This window comes from Tachysurus fulvidraco, chromosome 4 (genome assembly GCF_022655615.1).
Source record: "Tachysurus fulvidraco isolate hzauxx_2018 chromosome 4, HZAU_PFXX_2.0, whole genome shotgun sequence".
Classification (NCBI taxonomy): domain Eukaryota; kingdom Metazoa; phylum Chordata; class Actinopteri; order Siluriformes; family Bagridae; genus Tachysurus; species Tachysurus fulvidraco.
In genome coordinates this window covers 7,028,728-7,052,953 of record NC_062521.1, presented here as the reverse complement: position 1 = coordinate 7,052,953, position 24,226 = coordinate 7,028,728, and the positions used below count along the sequence as shown (strand labels likewise).

Here is a 24,226-nt window from a genome sequence, read left to right as displayed (position 1 = left end):
ATGACACAAATCATTATAATCTGTTTTTTTCTTTTACTATAAAATGCTAACAAACATTTATTCCAGTTTAAATTTTTTGCTGTAATCTATTCCAGGCTGGTTTAGACCTGGATTTTTTTTTTCTTCCCAGGACGATTTGAAGTCAGCATGAATCATTGGGCCATTCGAGTTAGCTTTTTTTGCTATAGCCAAAATGTAAACTTTGTCCATTGAGTTGAATCAGAATATTGTAAAAGATTAAGAGATGGAGAAACCTTAAGTATCACATGAAAAGGATTACACTCTGGTTTTCTGTAGCACGAACCGTGTGCTGTGTTAATCCTGAACCATTATTACACTAGACTAAGTATCTTCTCACGGCTCTTTTTTCCCCCATGATGAGCATGAGGACACTGTCTGTCTCCGGTCAGCTGTGGTTGTAGGTGCTGTTTGGAAGCTGTGGATGAAGATGTTTATAGCCAGAGCTATTTTATAGTGATGTCTGTTGGTGTGTCGATCCCAAGGTTTAAATCCACAATTAGAGACCGTACCGTGTGACACCTGGCTCCAATAAACATGTTGCTGGAGTTTGCTGGGCACAGCTGGCAGATGTTGTGGAGGGGAAGCTGTGACCATGTGATCAGGAGATGGAAATGTTTGCAGCATTCTTATATAAACGTAGCTGACGTAGCTGTTATATTCATTCTGTAGCTCAAGGTTATTACTGGAGATTGGTGATGTCATTGAAATCTAGGCCCAACATTGGTCTTGGCTATTTTTGGTGGGAAAATTAGGCAATGAGAGGACTCTGGGGAGGCTTCAGATTATCGTCTAGAAGACGGTTGCCGTGGACGCCCCGAGAGATTTGTGCCCTTTGGCTGTGTGTGCATTGTCCTGACGATAAAGCCGGCAAAAATTAGAATTTGAAAAGGCGTTTGGAGATTAGAATGGAGAAGTTGTTGGGGATTGGGGGGAGGGGGGGGTGAGAGAAAAAGGTAGAGTATTACAATCTCAGTGGTTCATTTGGGGAAAAAAAAGGGTGAGAAAATGAAGGAGGAGATGGAATACAGGAACTGGAGCTTGGTTAGGTTAGATTAGGTTAGGCTAAAAGGAGAGATTGGGATGTTTGTGTTTAAATTCACGTGTAGATGAAAGTTTATGATTTTGTTATCAGTGATGTGTGAATGAATTGCAGAAACACACTATGAGGTCTGTCTGGAAATTGGGTTCAGATCTCTATCGATTCTCCAGCAGCTTAGGGAAGGAGGTCGGTGTGAGAATGGGATGAGATGATTTGGAGGAAGCAGAAATTACTTGCTGCTCAGAGGTGCAAAAGAAGAAGAAGTAGAGGCAAAAGAAGAGCAGCAAGCAGCCATTACACCTGTCTGTATAGCGAGCGCTCTTGCATTTTCCCTCCTGAACTCTTAAAAAAAAGGAGCCTGTTTTTTTTTTCTTTCGTGTCATGCTAGCATCTGTGTAAAGGTATTGACATCTCCTTGTGTTTTCCCATGAAGAATGAGAAAATCAGAAGACAGCAGGGGGTCCAGGGTGGGTGCGGGACATGGGGTCATGAGGGCAGGGGTGAGAGGTGACGGAAGGATAAGAGGAGGTGTTGATGGCGTAGAACAGATGCGGCGGGTTTTAAAAGCAGGAATCGGACATGAGAAACGTTTGAAGAGAATGAGAGAAAGAGAGTTATGCAATGTTTTTTTTGCTGAGTTTGTAATCGATTGGCTGGACTGAGAAAGGTCATTTGCCTTCCACTGTTTTTTTAAATGCATTGTTTCTCAAAGTTGAGCCCAATAAATATTTTTGGGAAGTATCTTAACCACAGGGAGCTTGTCTGATCTTTAGCTTTTCTGCCTGTTTTCTGCTTTTCCCTGCCTTTAAATTGCATGTGGCTAAAAAAAACTCAGGCGTCTCATTTACCTCTCTTTATTTCAGCCTCTTTCACTATGCATAAGCTCACTTTGCAGTAAGACGCATAGCTATGACGTATTCCAGGTATACGAATGCTCTCGTTGTGAGTCCGACGTGACCGGGCTTGTGTCCGAGGGTTCGTCCCTCTCTCCTAAATGTCCTCAAGATCATGCTACCAAAAGTGTGTTCTTACTTCTCCTAGACTATTGTACGCCAAGATAATGAGTCTCAGGTTGGAACAGACGACGTGGATCCGTGCCTCTTTTTTTCTCTTTTTTTCCGAATCCGCCTTTGATCGCACAATAGAAGGAAGCACACAAGCGAATAACAGTTAACTAACCGCTCGCCAAACACGGGCCTCCGGAAACATAAGGCGCTGAATACAGTTCCCATCAATCAACTGCCACATGACCGTGCAGTTGAAACAGCCAGTTAAAAAAAAGGACTTAATTATTTCCGGAACGAAGGAAAGCAGGGGAAAGGAGGAGGGAAGAGAGGAAAAAAATGTAACAATAAAGTAACTGTACCTGTGTAGGGCAGTAAGCCTGGAAGGTTTACATCGTCACGCACGCTCCCCAGGCCCCCTTCAGTCCAGAGTGTGAAGTGATCTGGCTTTTCCCCCGTTTTTCAGAAAAGGCTGTTACGGCTCACATAATAGCGCAGGAATGTCACTGCAGAAGAGGCGTGCAGGAAAGCCTGGGAGTGCCAGCCACACCTTTAATTAGTGCCTCGTCTCATCAACAAGTTCCACCATGCTTTTTCTCCGTCACTGCTACAGGTTTAACATCTCATCCAGAAATCCCTTTAGTCGCTCCGAGCTCTTTCTTTCTTTTCTTTTCTTTTTGTTGTTTTCGATCAGCCAAACTGATCCTGCGTTCAGAATCTTTGTGTATAACTTTTCACATCTTTTCAAACTATACGTGGAAATGTTAAACACTTGGAAGACGACTGGATTTTTAAAATTGTTTTTTTTTTTTTAATTTTACACCAAAAACTAGAATTTGTGCTTAATGTTCAAACCTGGAATTTCTTTTGTCCTGTCAAACTGCACAGAATTGGTTAATGTCTTCTGAGAAAGTAGATACTCTTGTAGCTTTAATAAATTTTATACTTTTTTTCCCCACACAATTTTTTTTCAAAGTAAAGCTCTGAGATGCCCAAAGTCAAAAATTGTGAAGGCGTCATCTTCGACCACTAAAACTTTTCCAACACAGGTAATAACAGAGGACTCCCACTTAAAGCCAATAGTACCCTGACTCATTTTATACCAAACCTGAGGCGATAAAATAATTCATTGAATTTTACTGATTGAAAATGTCTAAGTCGATTATCACTGTCTGCAAAGAAATTACTCAAGAATAAACTGAGCATAACAAATACACAGAATGACAAAAATGCACGTTTTTCTTCCCGCTCACTTCTCCTGCGCCCACTTCCATTTTCTTTGTCAATCGTGTCTGTTAATTGAGAAAAAAAATGCTACTTCCTGTGTCGCTTATACGCTGCATTGTTTAACGCTTCGTTAACAGCCGAGACGGAGAGCGGAACCGTTATAAGCGCTTATTGCTGTATATTTTTTTCTTATGTAGCCTTTAAATGAGTAACAGATGGTGGAGTAGAATCTGATTTCCTGTCGACTCTACAAGTATAAATTGCACATAATTGGTCAAACGAATAAGCAGCATGGTGGACTTCATTTGGTGAAAGAGTGGAATTGACAGGGAGGAAAGAAAGAAAACTGACAGTGGAATAAATAAGGAGTGATTTTTCTGTGTCCAAAAGGTCCTACGGTTCTACTTTCTCTTTATAAATGACCACATGCTTAAAAAAATGTCTCTGTGAATGATAATTTTGGTTTACTGAATATTGGGCTGCGACAATACAATTACTCTCATATAATGTTCTGGAAAGTTCTTTCTTGATTGCAGACCAAGGACAAATATTTCTTTAAGTAAAAGGAACATTTTGTTATGGATTATAAATTTTAAAATTGAAAAATTTTGTCTTGAAGTCTGGAAGATGTGACCGGATCTCCTGAACAACACAGTTTAGAAAGCAAAGGTAGCAGGATTGAGAACTCGAGTACTTCAGAAGCTTTTTTTCGGAAGGTTTTCGAGATAATCCAAGCGGTCTTTGGTTAATTGATTCTCAAAAATAAGCGTCAGTCTTTTGTTGGTGCCTTGATTTGTCTGCTTTTTTTCTTTGCACTTCTGTCTTTCATTTCAGACCTGGGTCATGATGGTGTTCTCATGCTTTTGCTTGTTTTCTCTCTCATGCCACCTGGACTTAGTATTCTTTATGCACTCTGTCTCACCTGCTTTCTTGTCTTTCCTCGCTCGTCTCTTCCCCTACCCTTGCTCTGCAGAGCTTCCTGTCAATTCCGAGAGCTCTAAGGCCACCGTGTGCTCGGTGCACCCAGGAGACATTGTGAAGCTGAACTGCCCGCTGCCCGAGGCAGCTGCCATCGTGTGGACCAAAGACGGCACGTCGCTTATTCCAGACAACCGTACGCTCATTGAGCGTGAGCAGCTGCACATCCGCCATGCTGCACCGACTGACTCAGGCCTATACTCATGCCAGGCAACTGGCACTAAGGCCACAGATGCGGTTTGCTTCATTGTTAATGTCACAGGTGAGATGCCGCAACTGAAAGAGAACTCTAACCGTCAGTGTACGATCCCGATTCAGAAAAAAAGTGGCGAGATCATTTTAGTAGGATTCAGCTTGTGTGTTTCTCTTTTGGCTGATCCAAAACCCCTGTTTAGTGTCATTGAAGTGTCAAGATTCCTTTTTCGGAGTTTGACGTTGTCGTTTTGGACGTTGCTAGGTTCGGAGGTTTGTAGTGCTACAAGGGAAGGTTCATTTAATACGTGGAATGCTAGCTTTACTGTCTGTTGTTTTTAGCTATGCTGTTTCTGGTCATTCCATTTCCAATTTTTTAATAGAATAAACATACAACTTATTACAATCTTAAATAAGAATTCCTTAGAATGGAAGTTCTGAAATTCAAGCTGCTTTTGTAGTAGTTGGTTACAGCAGTAACAATCATGCTAATGCTTCCATTGCCAACGCTGTTTCTTGATTTGTTAAGTAGCATTGCAGTAGTAGTATTGCATGAATGTAGAGACCGAGCTGTCAAAGCAGGACGGTTACAGTTTTGCCGGTGCTCTTGCAGATACCATCTCATCCGGTGACGATCAGGACGACGCTGAGAGATCGGATGATGTCGGGGCAGACACCGAGCAGATGCGTGAGTATCTGTCGGGAATTCATTCATTCAAGGAAATAGTGTTGGGGCAGGGGAAGGGATCTGAGTAGTTGTGACTAAAAGGTTGTGAGTCTTCAAATGTGGTTCAGAAGTGCCTTTAGCAAGGCCTTTAACCCCCAGTTGCTCGAGGAGTACTGCACCGTGTCTTATCTCAGCGTCACTCCATGTTGGGATGTTTCAATAAAACCTACATGCCTGTGGATAAACAAAAGGACTAACATGTCTGAAACTAATAGAAATCATTCTACCGTATAGTTTTTACTGCCTGAACAGAGAACAGATATTTCTTGTTATTTTCCGTGAAGTTGGTTCGTGTTTTCTTTTGTCACAGATGCATCATTTTTTCACCTCAAAGTGTGGTGGGTCTGTTGATAGAAGAGCGATTCAGTGCAGTTGCTTGTCAAGGGATTGTCACCAAGCCTTTTTAGATTCCGAGTAGAGCTCTGGGTAATTTCAGTGCAGAAACATTTCTGGCATGCTTGTGCTGTTCTTTTTGTCTTTCTCCTACTTTTTTCTCTCAGGTAGCTTAGCTGAGAGACGCCTGTCAGCCAGAGTTGTCCATTATGGAAAGCACTCATCTGCTGTGTGTTATTTACCTGAAGTGAGACGTGTTTTGAATCAGGTTCAGGCTCACAATGCAGGCAGGAAGCAACGATGTGAGCCGGTTTGACATTTATCATGTATTGTGATAGAAAGCAGGAGATTATTAGATCTATTAGAAGTAGAAAGGCAAAAAAAAAAGCAGAGAGGATATTGATCAAGGCTGGGTCAGAATAATTTCCAGAGCATTTTATTTAGAACACCCTGTTTTATAAACAAAGCAGAATCTGTTCTGGCACTTTGTGTAGATTTAGCATCTTTCAGCAATTTTAAAATGGTCTGTTAAAAAGTGGAGGGGTTTTGGTGGGGGCATATGTGGCTGGGGAAGCTGGGGGGATGGGGTAGAAAGAGAACAGGAATAAAGCCATAAGCTTTTTAACTAGCAAGCTCTGGTTTGGATCAGGACCAGAACTTGTCTGTGCGTGTGTTGTTCTGGCCTTTGGCGGAGGATAGAGGGGGTAGTGAAGGTGGGGTGGGAGGGTGTGGGTAGGGAACTGTTGCATGAGGATGGACGGGGGAAGTTTGGCAGTGTTTAACAGTGCGCTTGAGGCAGTTTTGGGCTTGATGGTTTGGAACGGTGCCTAGCCGAACCACTAAGAACTCTTTCTTTGTGGAGTGGGCCTCAGCAGCAGCACCATGCTAGCATATCTTCTTCCTCTTTCAACACCGTGCTTCATTTTGTTTTTGGCCACTTTGTCTATATTGAAAAAGACATCCCTGGGCAAAAGGCTTTTCACAGACTTTTCTTTTTACATTTGTTGGCCCAGCAGCCAACTAAAAAAATAAATTATAAAAAAAAAAAATAGTGCAATAGTACTGAAACAAGTATCAATAGGATTTAGTTAACATCTTTTTGTTTTGATTTGCTTTGTTTGATTTGTTCATGTCAGGTATTTGGAACAGAAAGGGACGAACATGCCACTGGATTAGTGGGTGGGTTTAGAAGCTTTCTCTGGGGTTTGGGAGGGCAGCTGCTTTGAAATGTGGCATGTCCGGGCAGGGGCCATGGGAACGCAGCCCTGCCACCCTTCTTCCCCAAGGATCATCCTGTTTAACCTGTCTTCAAATCTGTGACCACCGAGCATCTAAGCATTACAATATCTTTAGAAACTCACTGACAGAAAGCTACCAGGTGTCCCATTGGTCTGCAGGTCAGGCAGGTCAAAGGGTTACAGGAAAAAGAAAATGAGAGAGAATGGAAGAATCCTACAGAGCTGATGACACAGGAAGGAGATAGACTGTGGTTGCATGTGGAGAGAAGGAATATCTCAGAGAGAGAGAGAGAGAGAGAGAGAGAGAGAGAGAGAGAGGGAGAGAGAGTGAAGGGAAACCAATTGGCATGCCTTCATGCTAGATGGAAGACCTGTGTTTACATGTTTGTATCAAGTTATGCCGGAACCTTCCGGTTCACACACACCAAGACTGGCCATATATGGTGAGTTGTAGTAATTAGGACCATTCCATATGAGGTAAAATTGCTGTTGCTAATGCTGTTTTAGAGGGCAATTATTCACATTATAATTATTCACGTAATGGTTTGAAAAACATCTCAATGCTTTGAATTCAAGAGGAAAACTTCTTCAGAGAAGCCGAGTCCACAAGAAGGAAAAAAAAAGGCTAAAGCGAATCCAGAATTTGAAAGTAGAAGGCTAGGAATATGGGAAGTTTATTCCAGTGTTTGGTTTCATGTGCTGACGGGGTCCCTGAAAGGAATGCGGACGCAGAACTTCATCAAAACCACATGTCATCTGTAGTGTTCCCTGTAAGTCCCAACTAACCACCTCACCATCCACCACTCACTTTTTTTTTGCTGTACTCTGAACAGGAGCTACATTCCTAATGAGTTGAAAAAGAAACCGTTCAGGCCAAGCAAAGGAAATCGAACTGGTTGGTCCCATTCTGTTTGGCAAGCTTTCCTTTTTTACACCCTCCACCTCCTCTGGCTGTTTTTTCCCTCTTCTTTCTCTGAATATCATGTTCTAGAGGGAAAGCAAATATGGTTTTATTCAAGCAGTTTGGTGTGAATTGCACGGTGACGCTGGCTACAATGGGCTTTGTTGTTAAGCCAATCCAGGAGTGTGAATAACAGTTAGGATTTACCTTCTTGTCCCCTTTGGCTTTGGCCACTGCTCTCCTGTTGCTTCTGCCGAGCTTGTAGGAACAAACAAAATGTGTATTTATGTGTCATTTTAATTGGTTGTCGAGGTCATTTGCAAAATCTTCTTTATTTGCAAAACTGTTCTTCACAGTTCCACGTAATTCAGCTTGTAAGGAGAAATAATATTTGTACTGTTGTACTAACATATCCACAATGTTCTGAATGTAATGTTTCTAAAGCTGCTAATGTACTAGTTTTACAAAAGAAATAAATTATATATTAGCATGTACACATGTAAGAAAAATTGGCAATAGTTGTCCAAGTACATTATAATCTAATGTTAATATCCTTAATATTTATCAGTGGAAACCTTATTTGCAACGCGATCTGGAAAAACCAAAAATTTGTGTTGTACGTAAAAGCATCATTTTCTTAATGATTTCCCAGCAAGCAATACTAGCAAGTGATTGGGACAACTCCTTTTTTTTTTGCTTTTAGGTGCACCACGATGGACCTCACCAGAAAAGATGGAGAAAAGGCTTCACGCTGTACCAGCAGCCAACACAGTGAAATTCCGGTGTGCGGCGGTGGGAAACCCAATTCCGACGCTACACTGGCTCAAAAACGGAAGAGCTTTCCGACCTGAAGACCGCATGGGTGGCTATAGGGTAAGACTTTTCTTTTCATTCACTATTCCAAAGCACAAGCACACTAAACTTCACAAATGTAGTTGGAGAACTGTTGAAGAAAGAGTCAAGGTGAAATGAATGTCGAAAGAAATCAGTGTTGAAAAGTAAGTAAGGCAGGTTGTTTCCATTTTAATTAAAGTTCTGACTAAACATTCCTCTAAATGTACCCAAGGTGAGGTCACTGGTGTTAACAAACAGTCAAAAGAGCTGTGCTGATGTCTGGCTCTGACTTGACTTTCCTGTTAATGTTTAATAGATATACCTGGAACACTTGTGTTGGTCAGATTTCCTCAACTCAACAGAGATTTTGCTAAAAAAAAACCCAGCATGTACTAACTTAATATCAGAGAAAATATTGTCATGTACAAGTACAAGCTTTTTTCTGATGAATTGTTGTTATCAGAATGCTTTGTGGTAAATTGACTTTTTTGTTATTGGTAATTGCAACGTTCTACAACATACTTTACAGCACTGTGAAGACAAAGAAATCCTACCAAAAAACGGTGTTTTTAACAAGATTATAATGTAGCTAAAGACCTTTAAATACCTCCCACATGACAAGCTTCGTTTTGATTGGCCATTGTGCACAAGGCACCATTTTAATCTGTATGTTAACAAACAAAATTGAATTGAACAAATACTGCGGTGCACCTGGAGAGAAACTTGATTTTTTTAAACTTTCTTCTGTAATGTAGCAAAGTTTATGTTATCGAAAGCAAGAGTAGGAAAGAAGGAGCGAGATGCAGGTTGGATTTAGTGCGTGGTCTGCAGTCATGAGTCACATTCCTAAGGTGGGGGTTCATGCTCTGAGCTGTCTGTCAGCATGTCGCTATTGCTTTTCCCATGATGCTCTTGGCTGGAAAGCTCACCTCACTGGCCCCCACCCTCCACCATTAATTTACTTCCTCCAGCAGTTTCATTAATATTGCTAGGAACTTATTTTTCATGGAATACTGCTAAGATTGAACCATACAAAGAATGGAATTAGTAGTGAATAAATACTGAAGGCATACCACTGGAGTACCAAGATGGTACAGTGTGAGTGCAGCACCCACAGTACGAGGGAAGGGAATACTAAGTAAGTACCAGATGGATACTGCGAGAAAATGAACATATTATTGTTCTATGTGAGTACTGAGTACTGAATGAATATATTATGGTTTAATATGATTACCGAGGCAGTATGATTATTGACTATTGAAGGAATATATTAATATATAATAGGATAACTGAGGCAGTATGAGTACTGAATGAATATATTATTGTTTAATAGGATTACTGAGGCAGTATTAGTACTGAGTACTAAATGTGTATATTATTGTTTAAAAGGAGTACCGAGGCAGTATGTGTACTGAGTACTGAATGAATATATTATTGTTTAATAGGATTACTGAGGCAGTATGTGTACTGAGTACTAAATGTGTATATTATTGTTTAATAGGATTACTGAGGCAGTATGTGTACTGAGTACTAAATGTGTATATTATTGTTTAATAGGAGTACCGAGGCAGTATGTGTACTGAGTACTGAATGAATATATTATTGTTTAATAGGATTACTGAGGCAGTATGAGTACTGAGTACTGAATGTGTATATTATTGTTTAATAGGAGTACCGAGGCAGCATGTGTACTGAGTACTAAATGAATATATGATTGTTCAATAAGAGTACTGCCACACTTTGAGTACTGAGTACTGAAGGTAATATTATTTACTGAGTACTGAGGCAGCATGACATTAGTACTGAGTACTTTTTTGGCGGTAGTGCTGAGATAATAGTGAGTACTGAGTACTGACTGAATATATTAATATATAATCTAATTACTGAGGCGGTATGAGTACTGAATGTATATATTAATGTTTAATAGGGTTACTAAGGCAGTATGAGTACCGAGTACTGTGACAGCATGACATTAGTACTGAATACTGAGTAGTACTGAATACTGGTTTGTGCTTTTTTGCAGGTCCGACATCAACACTGGACTTTGATCATGGAGAGTGTGGTTCCTTCTGATAAAGGCAACTACACCTGTGTGGTGGAGAACAAATACGGCTCGATCAACCACACCTACACCCTGGATGTAGTTGGTGAGTACATGTGTGTGTATGTTCCTCTTTCTGAGGCTCATTATACAGGTGTGCCATGAGTGAGTCTGTGCATGAGTGTGTGTCAGTATGGGTCAAGCAGGTGCAGGTGGACTGCATCTCTGTGGAGGGAATGTTGTTACATGGATGCCAACTGCTAAATAAGAAAGGAAGAAACTCAGACATGAGCAGGTGTAGCTGTGTGTGTGTGTGTGTGTGTGTGTCAGTGAGTATGTGAAGTTTGAAAGGGCAAATTGTTGGCTGTAAGGTAAAACAATTCCTCTATTTAAAGGAAAACTCTAAAGGACTAAAGGACTGAAGGACTTAAACATTTATACTGAACTATTTGAATATTTGGGATGTTTTGTGATTCTGTTGTATTTTTTTACAGTTGCTGTTGATACATGGGCAATGTTTCAATGTTTCACTTGCATGGTCTACTAACTAAACTTAGATGTGAATGGGAGATGATACACCGAAAGAAACTACAAAAAGCAAATCTTCTGTTATTGCACCATTTTTATCCATTACCTTAACTATGCAGAGCTCTACTATTCAGCGTGATTTTCGTGTTTAAGGAAAAAATGGAAACAATAAAATTCTCTATGTTCAATTCGTTGCGAATGAGAAATCCACTGGATTAGTAGTTGTGCCAGCAAAGATTGGACTCCCACTCTACGGAACACTTACGGCAGAGACTCGATCTGCTAGCATACGAGCATGATGACATGGATGCTGAAATTAGTGTGAAAGTTGGCACTTTGGACATGTAACTGCTAGAGCAGGAAATTTAAATACATTGTAGAAATATATAAAAGTAGACCTAAGTGTTGATGAAAGAACTTCAAACTAAAACAGGTTTTAAAGCAGGTTTAACACAGTGGATTCATCATTTAAGATACAGACAGGAAATGAAACCATCATTTACAACATATTTACAATATCTGCAATATAAATGACAATACATGTTTAATGATAAAATATATGTATTTCAAGCATTCTTCCACATTTTGTCAAAAAGATTGAAAAGGGTCATTTTGACCCAGACAATACCGAAGGCCTAAACAAGCTCACTGAAGAATTTAGAGCATGTTTGAGGTCTAGCCGGTAGTTGTCCAAGACCACCAGAGTGTTTTTATAGAGCAGTATCCATACCAGTACCATACACTGGCAGTCGAAAACCGAGACAAATAAACCGCTCCTATTCACGGCCCTGCACTTGGAGAAATAAAAGCAATCTTTTAAATTGCAACGCTGCTGTTTTACTGGCCAGCTCTAAAGTTGTTTTTTTGACTAATCTCCAGCTTGTCCTCCTAACATATAGCATGAAAGAAAAACTGGGGAGGCTGTGGAAGAGACAGAAAGAGACAGGGGTTGGAAAATGGCCCACTGTTAATTCCTCGGTGTTCACTTAAATTTTTTAAAGCGCTTGTTTGAATTTACATCCGTTTATAAGTGTAGTAGGAGATGGTTAGATTCTGACAAAGTTGAACTCCCTGGCCATTTTACTCTGCATCAATACGAAAAGAAGTAGAGACAGAGAGAGACAGAGAGAGACAGAGAGAGAGTATTTGGTGGAACGTGAGTCGTAGCTAGTGATGTAAGAACCTGAACTGGCTGAAACATCAAAGCCAGACTGAGTCCAAAGTACTGGAGCTTCTCAAAGGTAACCAAAGCAGCCTAATTATATCTGTTTATAGTGGCCTTCTGCCAGGGCACAAGCTCACGGCATAATCCCCAATAAGCAATTCCACCTACTCTATTCATATCCCCACTCTATACATGTGGGAATATTCAAGAGTCTGACCTCACTACCTATTAACTTTTTTAGATTTACTTGATTCAGCAGGAATTATTCTCAAAACATCATTATTTGGTTCAATGTGATAAAGGCTGTTCAAGCAGGAGTTAACTATTGAAATTTAGGATTTCAGATTGGAAGAGCTCTTACCATATCTTCAGGTGGTCACAAGGTCCATTATTGACAATGCAAAAGCCATCCTAGACCAAGAAAGCAAAATTGGCCATCCTTGTAGATAGGAAAGAGGCCAAAGCGCTAGCCCAATACAATAACATGGTTAATCCACGCTCATGGTTAATCCACATGTGGCTTGTTTGCTAACTGAAATAAGTCATTAAATTGTCGCCAAGTCAGCTCAGGTATGCGGAAGAGGGAAGATAGGACTTTCTACTGAGTAGCTGGCTTCATTTGTGTTGGAGGAAGCATTTGACCCCACCTTAAATCAGCGTGTGATTTAGCTAATGAGACGGAATTGGTGCAAAAATGGGCAAAATGGGGTAAAAAGGTGGGGTAAATTGGCCTCTCAATAATTGTAATGAGTTTAATTTTAGTTTAGGTTAAATATGTCCATCTTATATAAGACTCTTTATCATCTATCAGCGACTAGTACACAATGAGCAAAACTGTGCTTTACGTCTTTTTATTTAATTCGCCTCGTCCCTCACAATCTCTGGTCCCTGCCCAGGCACTCTGGGCCAACTTAACGGGTTAAGCAGAGTTCAGCGGTCTCGCTTGGACACACTGGGCCAGCCTGTGCATGCATGAATAATGACTTAATTAATAGATGGTGATCTGTGGGTGAGGGGGTACTTGGTAAAATTTTTATTATTTAATTTCTTTGATTGGTATTAAGGTCACAGTGTGCAAACGAACACAGTGTTAAAGAGGACTTGCACAAAGTTTGTTTCCTTAACTGATTTTATACCTAGTCTATTGTTCTGAGACCCCAGAGATTATTGGGATAGCAGTTTTTACTGCTGTGGTCATGGTTGTGTAGGTGCTAGACAAAATGGTAGCGTTTCTGTATTTTTTCGCACAGCTAATTTATACTCACCATTTCCATTTTCAGTGCCTAGGGTGGAGCATGAAATTCCACTGTGTACTGGCACAAGCTAAAGATTCTCTTTTTTCTACAAGACTTCTCAAGATGTAATTAGTGTGTGAGAGAGACTGTGTGTCAGTAATTGTGAAACCAGAGAGAGAAGGATTTGTGAGAATGTTGGTATTTCTTTCAAGTCTACTAGGGACTATAAAAATAACCAGGATAAAAAATGCACCTTGGTTGCGTTCCAGCCAGTTGTGCAGGTCGGATTTGCTTCTTGTCAAATGAAAAAGGGCAGGCAGAGTCTGAAACACCAACAGATGAACGATAAAAAAGTGTGCCGGGCCCCCCACAACCCCCCCCCCCCTTCTCTCTCATTCTCTGTTTAACCTCATCTTTCTTTTCACTCCCCATCTGCTGAGAGCCCTTTAGCCTTTTCCTTCTCTGACCCCATCCCCCTCTTTGCTCTCCTTCTTTCCCTCTCTTTTTACACTCTTTTGTTGGCTTTTCTTCTGTCTCCACTGGTTCTTCACAATACTCTGTGCAATCCAAGTATCATCCCCCAAACACACACCATCAGTAACCCTCGAGCACTGGCGCAACCGGCGTTTTAATGCTCTCTGGGCGAGCGTTTATCCTGTTTAAGAAGGGTTGAATGAAAATGCAGGAAGACGAATCAGGAAGAGGAGTTACTTTCGAAAAGGTTGTAGTTTGGGTTTGAAACCAGGGTAGAAAAAAGCGCACTCAATTACAGGCTGCTGAATATGTTAAGTGCTTTATGAGCAGTGTGGCAAAGAGTCTCGATTGAGTAAAGAGAGAATGCAGTTGAGCTCCACCTTAGAGATTTTCTTCAACTTTCAACTGCCATGTGGATGCCACACAACAAGACACACACACACACACACACACACACACACACACACACACACACACACACACACACACACACACACACACACACACACACACACACACACACACTCACACTGTACAGCTAAGACCTTTTTCCTTTCCTGTCTGGGTGCTGGTTTTTGTTTTGTTATCGCTCAAGATAAAGTTTTTTTGTTTTGTGCAAAAGAATCTTAACAGTGTGCTGATAGCAGAGCAAGACTATTGCCAGGAACTGCTCTCAGGCATACATCATTTATTCACACCTTTTTGCAATGGGTGTATTATACAGCTGCGCCGTAGGCAGGTAGAAATAAACAGGTAGAATTATTGTAGTGGCTAAAGTTATATATTATTAAAGCGAATGATCGGTGAAAAATGATCACCGTTTTTTTTCTTTCCGTCAGAACGTTCCCCACACCGGCCTATTCTCCAGGCGGGTCTGCCAGCCAACGTCACTGCACACATTGGAGAGGACGCTCGCTTTGTGTGTAAGGTGTACAGCGATGCCCAGCCACACATCCAGTGGCTCCATCATATCATGAAGAACGGCAGCCGATATGCTCCAAACGGAGACCCTTACGTTCGTGTCCTCAAGGTACGTCCTGTTGCTCGCATTCGGTGCACAGTGCATTGCAACGAACGCCTGGCGGTCAATCAAATGTATTACCAAATTTTTTACCCAGTGTTCATCATCAACTCAATTAAAAAAAATCACCTATTTTCATAAGACTTTTTGCTAAAAGTATGGCCTGGTCACTATGGTGTCAACAATATTCAGTGTATTTTTTCTGAAGGAAAAAAAAAGTTTTTTTTCTATTATTTTGATTTTATAAGCAGATAGCTTAAAAATGTTCTGGTGGTGGGAACATCCTCCTTCTTTCCCCATATCCACACATAATATTAAACCAAACGACCAAAAGGTTTTAACAGGCTGCTCTATGTGTTTTTTGCCCCGTGTTATTGCCACTTTGGCTTGTCGTGGTCCATACTAGAGCTCGGGCATAAACAGCACGGACGTGGAGGTGCTCATCCTCCGCAATGTTTCGCTGGCAGATGCGGGTGAATACATGTGCCACGTCTCCAATTACATTGGGCGGGTCAACCAGTCAGGTTGGCTCACTGTGCTACCAGGTAAAAAGTACAACCCTGGCGAACTTTACCCTCCTTGCCGACCTCCCCTTCTGGTGTTATGGGTTGTTGTGTTTTTGGTGGTGCGTGGTGATCCTGGGACCTTTTCTGGAGCATTTCAGTGTGTTTTATGTTATTTTGGGGCAGGATGATCCTAACTGTCCTACAAGAGTCCATGGAAACAAGATTCTCTCCATCCTACTTCTTAAATTTCTGTTTTCGTTTCTACCATCCTTCCTTTTTCCATCACAGCACTTAGGTTTTCTCCTGCTGTCTTTTTCTTTCTTGGTAGCTTGTTCTCCATGGTTCTCCGTGTTGGCTGCATGTTTTCTGAAGAACTGTTGAGCCAACCTTTTGTGGTTCACCTTTTCTTCCTTTTGAGTATATCCCTCTCTAACTCGAGGTTCATCTACGACAACAATCAATGAGTAGATGACTTTTTTGCAGCAAAATTTCCCAGTTCTGCTCTTCTCTTGGTATTTTGGGGTTTCATATTTGTTTCATTCTCTCTCTCCATTCTTGCCTTCTTTCCTTCGATCATACCCTTTCTTCTCTTCCCTCGGTTTCCTCTTCCACTCCTTCCTGCCTTATTCTTCTCCCTCTCTCAGACGGCGGGTGTAAACACCACGGATAAAGAGATTGAGGTCCTCTTCCTGCCCAACGTTACTTTCGACGACGCTGGTGAATATACGTGCTTGGCGGGTAACTCTATTGGGATCTCCTATCATTCTGCTTGGTTGACGGTTCTTGCAGGTATACACTACTCGACAACAGCTTCTCCCTTTTGTTGTTTGTCTCTCCTCAATTTGTTGCGTTGTATGTAAACAAAATGGTTAGAGAAGAGCGGGAGACACTTGGACCTAAATGAGGTCAATATTTAAGCTTTGATTCTACTAGTACGATTAGGAAAACGATTACTATGAAGAGTAATATCCAGCCATAGTGACTCCCCCTCGCTCTCTCATCCCTCACTCTCTTTCCATCTGTCTTGATCTCTTTACTAACTTTAGTAGTGCATGCTTTACCTACGTTTTTTTCTCAGGCTCTGATAATTGCCATTTAATTCAGAAAATCCAATATCTGAATCTGAAAACACTAATACCTTTCTCGGTATTCCTGAGAAAGTGAATTATTAGAGCCAATTCATTCATCTTAATTGTCTATTGTGTGTCAAATGTGTTTGTCATGTTGCAATATGCAGGCTTGTGATGTATGTATAGTATGCGTGTGTAGTGATGGATAAAAATATGATATGAGACCCACGTCCTGGTTGTGTCTCTCTGTGTAAACTAAATCTCTTGGTTCCCACTCCGAATCTCTGCCCCTTTATTCAGCCGATGCGAGCATCGCAGAGCCCGAGTATCCACCAGACTATGTAGAAATCGCCATCTACTGCATCGGGGTGTTTCTGATCGCCTGCATGGTAGTGATTGTGATCGTCTGCAGAATGCGCACTTCCATTAAGAAACCCGATTTCGGAGGCCAGCCTGCCGTGCACAAGCTCACCAAACAGATCCCTCTGCGCCGCCAGGTAACAGAAAGTAGATAAAGAGTTCCAGAAACCCCTACTACACTCCGACACACTTACAAATACAACATATTTGATGCAAAAACTTTTTTTTATGAGGTTATTTTTTTTTGCGAGTCAGATGCTAAGTGTCACAGCTGTCTGTCATTTGGAGTAAATTGAAAGTAAAATTGTGAAAATTGGGATTAGGATATTAAAATGCATTCCTAATCCCAGAGTAGGATCCAGTATACGTATTATATTAAGTATATGTATTAAGAAAAGAAAATGGTTCTATGAAACGGAATTAACTTTGTGCTCATGTACAAATGATTGAGTTCTGTAAATAAATCAAGCTTCATTTGACCTTTGCAAATGAAATGACAGCAGCTTCCCTTGGTGAAGATGTGCAGCTTGCAGGGTGAGTAAAGGTAAAGTATTTCTCAAACACGGACTTAGAACATTGCTGCAGCGATCAGTTGTTAATGATTTAATTATTTAGGTCAAGCAACAACCTGTCAGGTACATACTTACATATGTAGGGTTCTCTATTACTGCTACTACTAGTAATAATAATAATAATAATAATAATAATAATAATAATAATAATAATAATAATAATCGGATGGATACAGATTGATTGAGTCACTCAAAGCCACAAACGTGTACACTTATAAGGGGTTTCTCATACTTATACTGCTTTCTCAATGCTCAGGTGATCAGCCATTACTTTTTCTCCCTGCAGGTTTCATCAGACTCGAGCTCCTCAATGAACTCCAGCACACCGCTAGTGAGAATCACAACACGCAGAAGCTCAGAGCACGAGCACATCATCCCCGAGTACGAGCTCCCTGAGGATCCTCGCTGGGAATTTTCCAGAGACAAGTGAGTCAAGTTAAGCCTTGAGCTGGTATATGTACTGTATATGCAGAGTTACGGCATGTGAAAAACAAGCGAGGTCGCTAAGGTAAATGACTGAGTCAGATCGAGGCAAATCGAACAAGTTAGGTCATTACCGAGCTACTCCGTTTCGCCGTCTAGCACTCATTACACTTAATGATTTAGGTTGAGTAATGGTGCTGTAAAGAACAATTAATCATTCAGGATATCATTCGAGTCCTCGTCTCTTATCACCTCGTTATTCTTTCACTGACCTCCGTTTTTCCCCCGTTACTCTATCAAGCCATGCTTTGTCTATCCTGTTGATTAGCTTTGATTAGCCATAGAGAAATGTGTAGCTGATGCCAGTCTCGATCTGTGCAGTTCGATTAATAGCTGTATGACATGAAAAAGCAGCTGGAAGCTCAGATGGCAGTGAATGGAGAAGAAAGCAAGAGTGTAACTTACTTGGTTTTGCAGCCAAGTCTTTATTTAGCGAGGTGATGGAGGGAAAAACAGGCAAGTTAAAAAAAAACAAAAAGGAGTTTGTCACTACACAGCATGATTAATAAGGTGTTTAGCTTTCAGTAGACAGCAGGCATGCACGTTGACTGTGTAGAGCTATGAGGAACACTTTCTTTCCTTTGTGTTCTCCAAGTTAAGTGAAGGGGAAACCCCTTTCTGTAAGTTTCAACACTAAGCCTGTCTTAAAGACAGATTTTGTCTTTCTTTTTTTCTTCTTTATTCCTTGAGACCAGCACAGAGTTTAAATGTCTTCTTCTTTGTGTTTATTTCGATCGTGAGTTATCATACAATTTGAAAATAAGTCAATAATGTTATACAAAGTCTTTTTGTGTCTCTCTGGCTCGTCATGCCAGTGTGAAATGTTAACATTTAGCATGGCGGGGAAAAAAAAACATAACATTGATTATCTGGAAAACATAACATTGATTATCTGCGGCAGACTCGGGCCAGACACAGGCGGCCTTTGAGAGGCACAGAAGGGCGATTGTGTTACACAGTGTTTACACAAGGGGGTGGAGGCGGAGCAAGCAACCCGTCAATCAATTCTGAACCCAAAGGGCTCAAGGCTCAGGGCATGAGGGTGGAGGAGGTGGAGGGGTGTGAGGTCGTAAAGTCATGATGACGGCAGTGAGATTGAAATGAAGTGGACTTGTTAGTCTTGGGGGATGTGCAAATCTCAAAAAAAAAAAAAAAAAGATAACAAGATAAGTTCTGAGATCGTATATAACAGTGTGCTCTAAGAGATCATCCAGATCACCGCAGGCGTGTTGACGCTCAACCCTGCAGAGCTGTAACTTGATATTTCTCAGTCTCACTCTCTGTGTTCCCTGAGGCTAATGTCGAATATGTGCTTTGCCACCAATGACAAAGGGCACCCACTTAACATCTCTGAATTGGGTAAACACTACTACAGTTTGATAGTACTGCACACACACACACACACACACACACACACACACACACACACACACACACACACACACACACACACACACACACACACACACACACACACACACACACAGAAACTGTTATCTTTGCTATCGTCGCCGTTGCTGCCGGTTCCAGATTAACCTTTTCAATTTGATTTCAATAGGCCTGAGGAACAAATAAGTGCCCTTTGATTTACTTTGATAAACTATACACATTAAATGCAGTTACTTAGTTGAAGCTATAATCTGCTCAAGCAACTTAACCGTGACTCTTTTTCCTGCACTTTTATGCAGGCTAACGCTGGGCAAGCCACTAGGAGAAGGCTGTTTCGGACAGGTGGTGATGGCAGAGGCACTGGGCATCGATAAGGACAAACCCAAAGAAGCCGTTACCGTAGCAGTCAAGATGTTGAAAGGTAAGTGTAGACCATGAGCATAAGTTAATACCAACATCGGAAAGTGTGTTTTGTAGGAAAGTCCAAGGGATGGTTCAAGGTTCTTTCGGGCAATTCAGTTTTAGGGGCGGGGCTTCTGAAATTCAAGTATTGTGAAGATGCCACAGGGAGCACAGTTGCCCGTGTTGTCTGGGTGGGAGGGATGATGTTACCGTCTCCCCTGTCAATCACAGTGAGACTAGCCAGTTGTAGGAGTTTGTGAGCTTGTGGGTGTGGAACAATGTAGATAGTGCTTTCCTTAGATTGTGTTGCTCTGGATGGCTTCATGAGCCTCAGTCTCGAGTTCATAGCTCTTATTTGATGGTGTTCTCCATCTTCGTCTGGCTGGTGGGTGGGAAGTGGCAAACAACTCAATTGTGGAGAAACTGTGGGAAAAAATGTAGTTTTTTCTCATTCTAGACCTTGATCTCAGTTAGTGCCTCACACCTTCAGGGTTGGGGGTTCGAATCCTGCCTCCTTCTTGTTCTTGTTTTACGTGTTCTTCCATTCTTCAGAGGTTTACTGTTCCTTCCCTCAGTCCAAAGACTTGACTCCTTAACTGTTTGGCATCTCTAAGTTGTCCAGGTTGAATGAATAAGTGACTGTGTGTGTGATTGTAACTTTTGATGGGTTGGCACCTTGTCCAGTGTGCCCTGTGCCCTGAATCCCCTAGGATCGACTACAGGCTCCACATGACTCTATATGGTATAGGTGGTACATTAAATGTATACAGAAATAAAAGAAAAGTTATTATGCACTCCCATTATATTCCGTAATAAACAGTTGATTTGAAGAAAAGAGTAAAGAGTGTATGTTCAGAAAGGCAGGTATTAGTGAGAGTGAGAGCGAGGGGAGAGGAGTAGAAGTGGTTGGTGGTGGGCTGAGTGGAGAAAAGAGGCCGCTTAAAGGTTATTTGCTGGTGCTGAATGATTCTCAGGTCAGCAGGCTTCTCTCTCTCAGCCAGCTGTAGCAGCTTGTCTCTTCACCTACACGCACACAAAAGCTAGGAAGGGGCCGCAGGTTTAACAAGACATCTTAAACCTAGCGGTGGTTTGTGTGTGTGTGTGTGTGTGTGTGTGTGTGTGTGTGTGTGTGTGTGTGTGTGTGTGTGTGTGTTTGGGGGGGTGGGGGTGGGTGGGGTGGGGTTGCAGGGGTGACCCGATGACCTCGTGAAGAGAAACATGACTACAACAAAGAATCCTCCTTAAACCAGCAGACTTTAGATAACGATCTCTTACGACACTCTATTTAAAAGAGTCTGATCCACTATATACTCGAATGTTTAAGTTGACCACAAGTTCAGGAAAAACAAATCAAAACAAGGCAGAAGAGAGAAACAGAGCAGAGGAATTCCTGCCATGTGTGAGGTGCACCACCGATCAGAGACACCATCATGAAAAGGCCACTGTCCTGAAGGTAATTGCGCTAAATTGCAGGGAGCCATTTTAATTCGGAGGTACTGAAAGGATGGTCGCTCGGTGTAACTCTATAGTGCTGTAGCGAATAGCCGGGGATTCTGGGTAATTACGACCGTTCTAAATTGCTTTTTAAAACTTTGTTACATAGGAACCGTATGTAAAATAAAAAAAAGGGCTAGTTAAATGCTGTCTCTCTCTTCCCCTCTCTCTCTCCCTCTTTCTTTCTCTCTCTTGCTCTCTCTCTTTGTTGGACTATCTTTCTCACTCTGTCTTTCTTTTTGTCTGTCTGCCTGTTTGTCTGTCTCTCACTCTGTCTTTCCCATTTTCTATCTCTCTGTCTGTCTTTCTCATTCTCTGTCTGTCTCTCTATCTGTCTCACTCACTCTGTTTTTACTATTTCTCTCTCTCTGTCTTTGTCATTCTGTCTCTGTCAGTCTTTACTCATTCTCTGTCTGTATCTCTCTCTCTCTCTCTCTCTCTCTCTCTCTCTCTCTCTCTCTCTCTCTCTCTCTCTCTCTCTCTCTCTCTCTCTCACTGTACAATTGACATCTCCCCCTTGTCCTTCTTCCAGACGACGCGACAGAGAAGGACCTCTCAGACCTGGTGTCAGAGATGGAGATGATGAAGATGATTGGCCGGCACAAAAACATCATCAACTTGCTGGGGGCTTGTACACAAGACGGTAAGACTGAGGACGTGGAGACAGACACCTAGCAGCACGCTGGCTCGAAAACACTGAACACTCACTCTTAACCATTTGCCTAACAGGTCCGCTATACGTGATAGTAGAGTACGCATCTAAAGGGAACCTGAGGGAGTACCTGAGGGCCAGGAGACCACCGGGGATGGAGTACTCGTACGACATCGTTCGTGTTTCCGAAGAGCCGCTTACCTTTAAAGATCTGGTCTCCTGCACTTATCAAGTTGCCCGCGGCATGGAGTATTTAGCCTCTCAGAAGGTAGGTGGCTGTAAAATAAATACACACAGCCACGTTTGTCCAAAAAAGTTGTATTATAAAGGTTTCCATGATCAATTGCTTTATCATCAACGTTTTTCTCCTCCTTGTATCTCTTCATGTCAGTGTATACACAGAGATCTAGCCGCCAGAAACGTGTTGGTCACCGAGAGCAACGTGATGAAGATCGCAGACTTCGGCTTGGCCAGAGACGTCCACAACATCGATTACTATAAAAAGACCACTAATGTAAGCCGTTCGTCTTCTTCCAGAATTCTGTTTTATTTATTTATTTATTTACTTACGGAAATTCAACCCAAATCTTTTCTTCAGCAATAACATGCAAATTTATGCTCAGATCCCTCCTTTGTTGAGCGCTCCCCTCTTTCTACTTGTCTTTCTTTCTATTTTATGTCCCCCCCCCCCCCCCCTTTTCTCTTCCTCTGACTTGGCAGGATTCACAGATTCCCAGGCTGCAAGCACGTGAAGTGACTAAAGTGTTCTTTACTTATCCGTAGTCGCTCTCGCTCTCTCGTTCTCTCGCTTCTGTTCTCTCACCCTCTTTTCCGAAGACTTGTTGTCTAAGCAGCTATGAGAGCGACGAGGGGAGGGGATTTGTGCATTAGCCATAACCTAAACACATTAGTCTGTCTTTTCTGCCATTTCCCACCATTATTTTCTCTCTCTCTCTCTCTCTCTCTCTCTCTCTCTCTCTCTCTCTCTCTCTCTCTCTCTCTCTCTCTCTCTCTCTCTCTCTCTCTCTCTCTATTTCTGTCTCTCTCTCTACATTATTTCATGTATGGCTGCTCTATCTATCTATCTATCTATCTATCTATCTATCTATCTATCTATCTATCTATCTATCTATCTATCTATCTATCTATCTATCTATCTATCTATCTATCTATCTATCTATCTATCTATCTACATTTTTTCCATGTATGGCTGCTCTATTCCTCTCTCACTCCCTTCCTTTCTCCCTCTCTTTCTGTCTTGAAGTCAAACATATAAATAAATGTTTTACATGAACGTGTCTAGCACTAACGTGGCCCAGGATGAACATGAACGATCTAATCTGAACTTTTCATGAAATCTTTATTTATTAGTGTTAAAAATTATAACCAGGCATCGCAAACAAACCTTTTCCTGCAGCTCCCGATTCTAAAGCTAAACATACTAGATTTTGTTTTAATCTGTGTGTAATCTATTGCCATCATGACTAAGAAACAGTAATGACTGATAGATGGGGTTTTTATTAGTCTGGTTCCATGCTGTCTAGCTGGCTGGCACCCAGCAAAACAAAAAAAAATCAAAACGAGCCTTTGGCGAGACTGAACTTTAAAATGAGCACACGAATATTCAGCTCCAGCTACTGAATAAAGCCAGGTGGATGTGATGTGTGAAGCCGTGAATCCCTTTCTACGCATCTGAGGAACCTTTCAAGGAGACATTCTTGCGTGGGGTGTAATGAAATTCTTGCTTAATGAGAACACTGGAGTAGTGAGAGGTCAGAGCTGTAGAAAGTGTATAGAAGGTTTAAAAGAAAAAAAAAAACCCTAGGGGATATTGAAGGCGGGAATGCCTCGTGTCACTCGTTTTGACCCCTTGACCATAAAAGCTTTGTCTTCCGGGTGTGTTCGCAGGGTCGCTTGCCGGTGAAGTGGATGGCTCCCGAGGCGCTTTTCGACCGCGTGTACACACACCAGAGCGATGTGTAAGTAGACCATGATTCAACTGAAATAAATAGTGTTTAATGCTGTGCTAATAAAACAACTGTATGGGATGAGTGTGCGAGAATGCACATGGACCGAGAGAACTGAACTGTAGCAGAAACCTTGCTTTAAGCTACGAGAAATTTACTTTGTTTCTGAAAGCGAAAGGAAGAGTGGTGGAGTGTTTTCTGTTGTCGAAAGGAGAAGGAAAGGAAAGTGTTCAGGGCCAGTGCTGTGGCAAAAAAAAAAAAAAAAACAACCCAGAAAAGATTTTACGCTCGACTTGAGGCCAATGCTGTGTTACTAATCTGGCCGGCTTCAAAGCTCCTCAGACAGGCCGAGCTCTCACCTCAGCGAGGCCCT

At 41.7% G+C, this 24,226-nt stretch overlaps 1 protein-coding gene across 7 annotated transcripts in view; it reads left to right on the top strand.

The window, feature by feature from the left end:
- fgfr2 (fibroblast growth factor receptor 2) overlaps positions 1–24,226 on the top strand; it is a 37,017-nt gene that overhangs the window by 5,631 nt on the left and 7,160 nt on the right. For 2 of the 7 annotated variants that reach the window (XM_027165774.2, XM_027165778.2), the window contains exons 3-15: positions 4,265–4,531; positions 5,075–5,149; positions 8,364–8,533; positions 10,518–10,641; positions 14,777–14,967; positions 16,109–16,253; positions 16,835–17,037; positions 17,753–17,892; positions 19,638–19,759; positions 21,767–21,877; positions 21,964–22,154; positions 22,278–22,400; positions 23,795–23,865. In XM_027165774.2, coding sequence (XP_027021575.1) covers positions 4,265–4,531; positions 5,075–5,149; positions 8,364–8,533; positions 10,518–10,641; positions 14,777–14,967; positions 16,109–16,253; positions 16,835–17,037; positions 17,753–17,892; positions 19,638–19,759; positions 21,767–21,877; positions 21,964–22,154; positions 22,278–22,400; positions 23,795–23,865 — 1,933 coding nt within the window. Of the gene's footprint in view, positions 1–4,264; positions 4,532–5,074; positions 5,150–8,363; positions 8,534–10,517; positions 10,642–14,776; positions 14,968–15,364; positions 15,504–16,108; positions 16,254–16,834; positions 17,038–17,752; positions 17,893–19,637; positions 19,760–21,766; positions 21,878–21,963; positions 22,155–22,277; positions 22,401–23,794; positions 23,866–24,226 lie in introns of all 7 variants that reach the window. The other 5 variants (XM_027165777.2, XM_027165776.2, XM_027165775.2 and 2 more) reach the window with 5 other exon arrangements.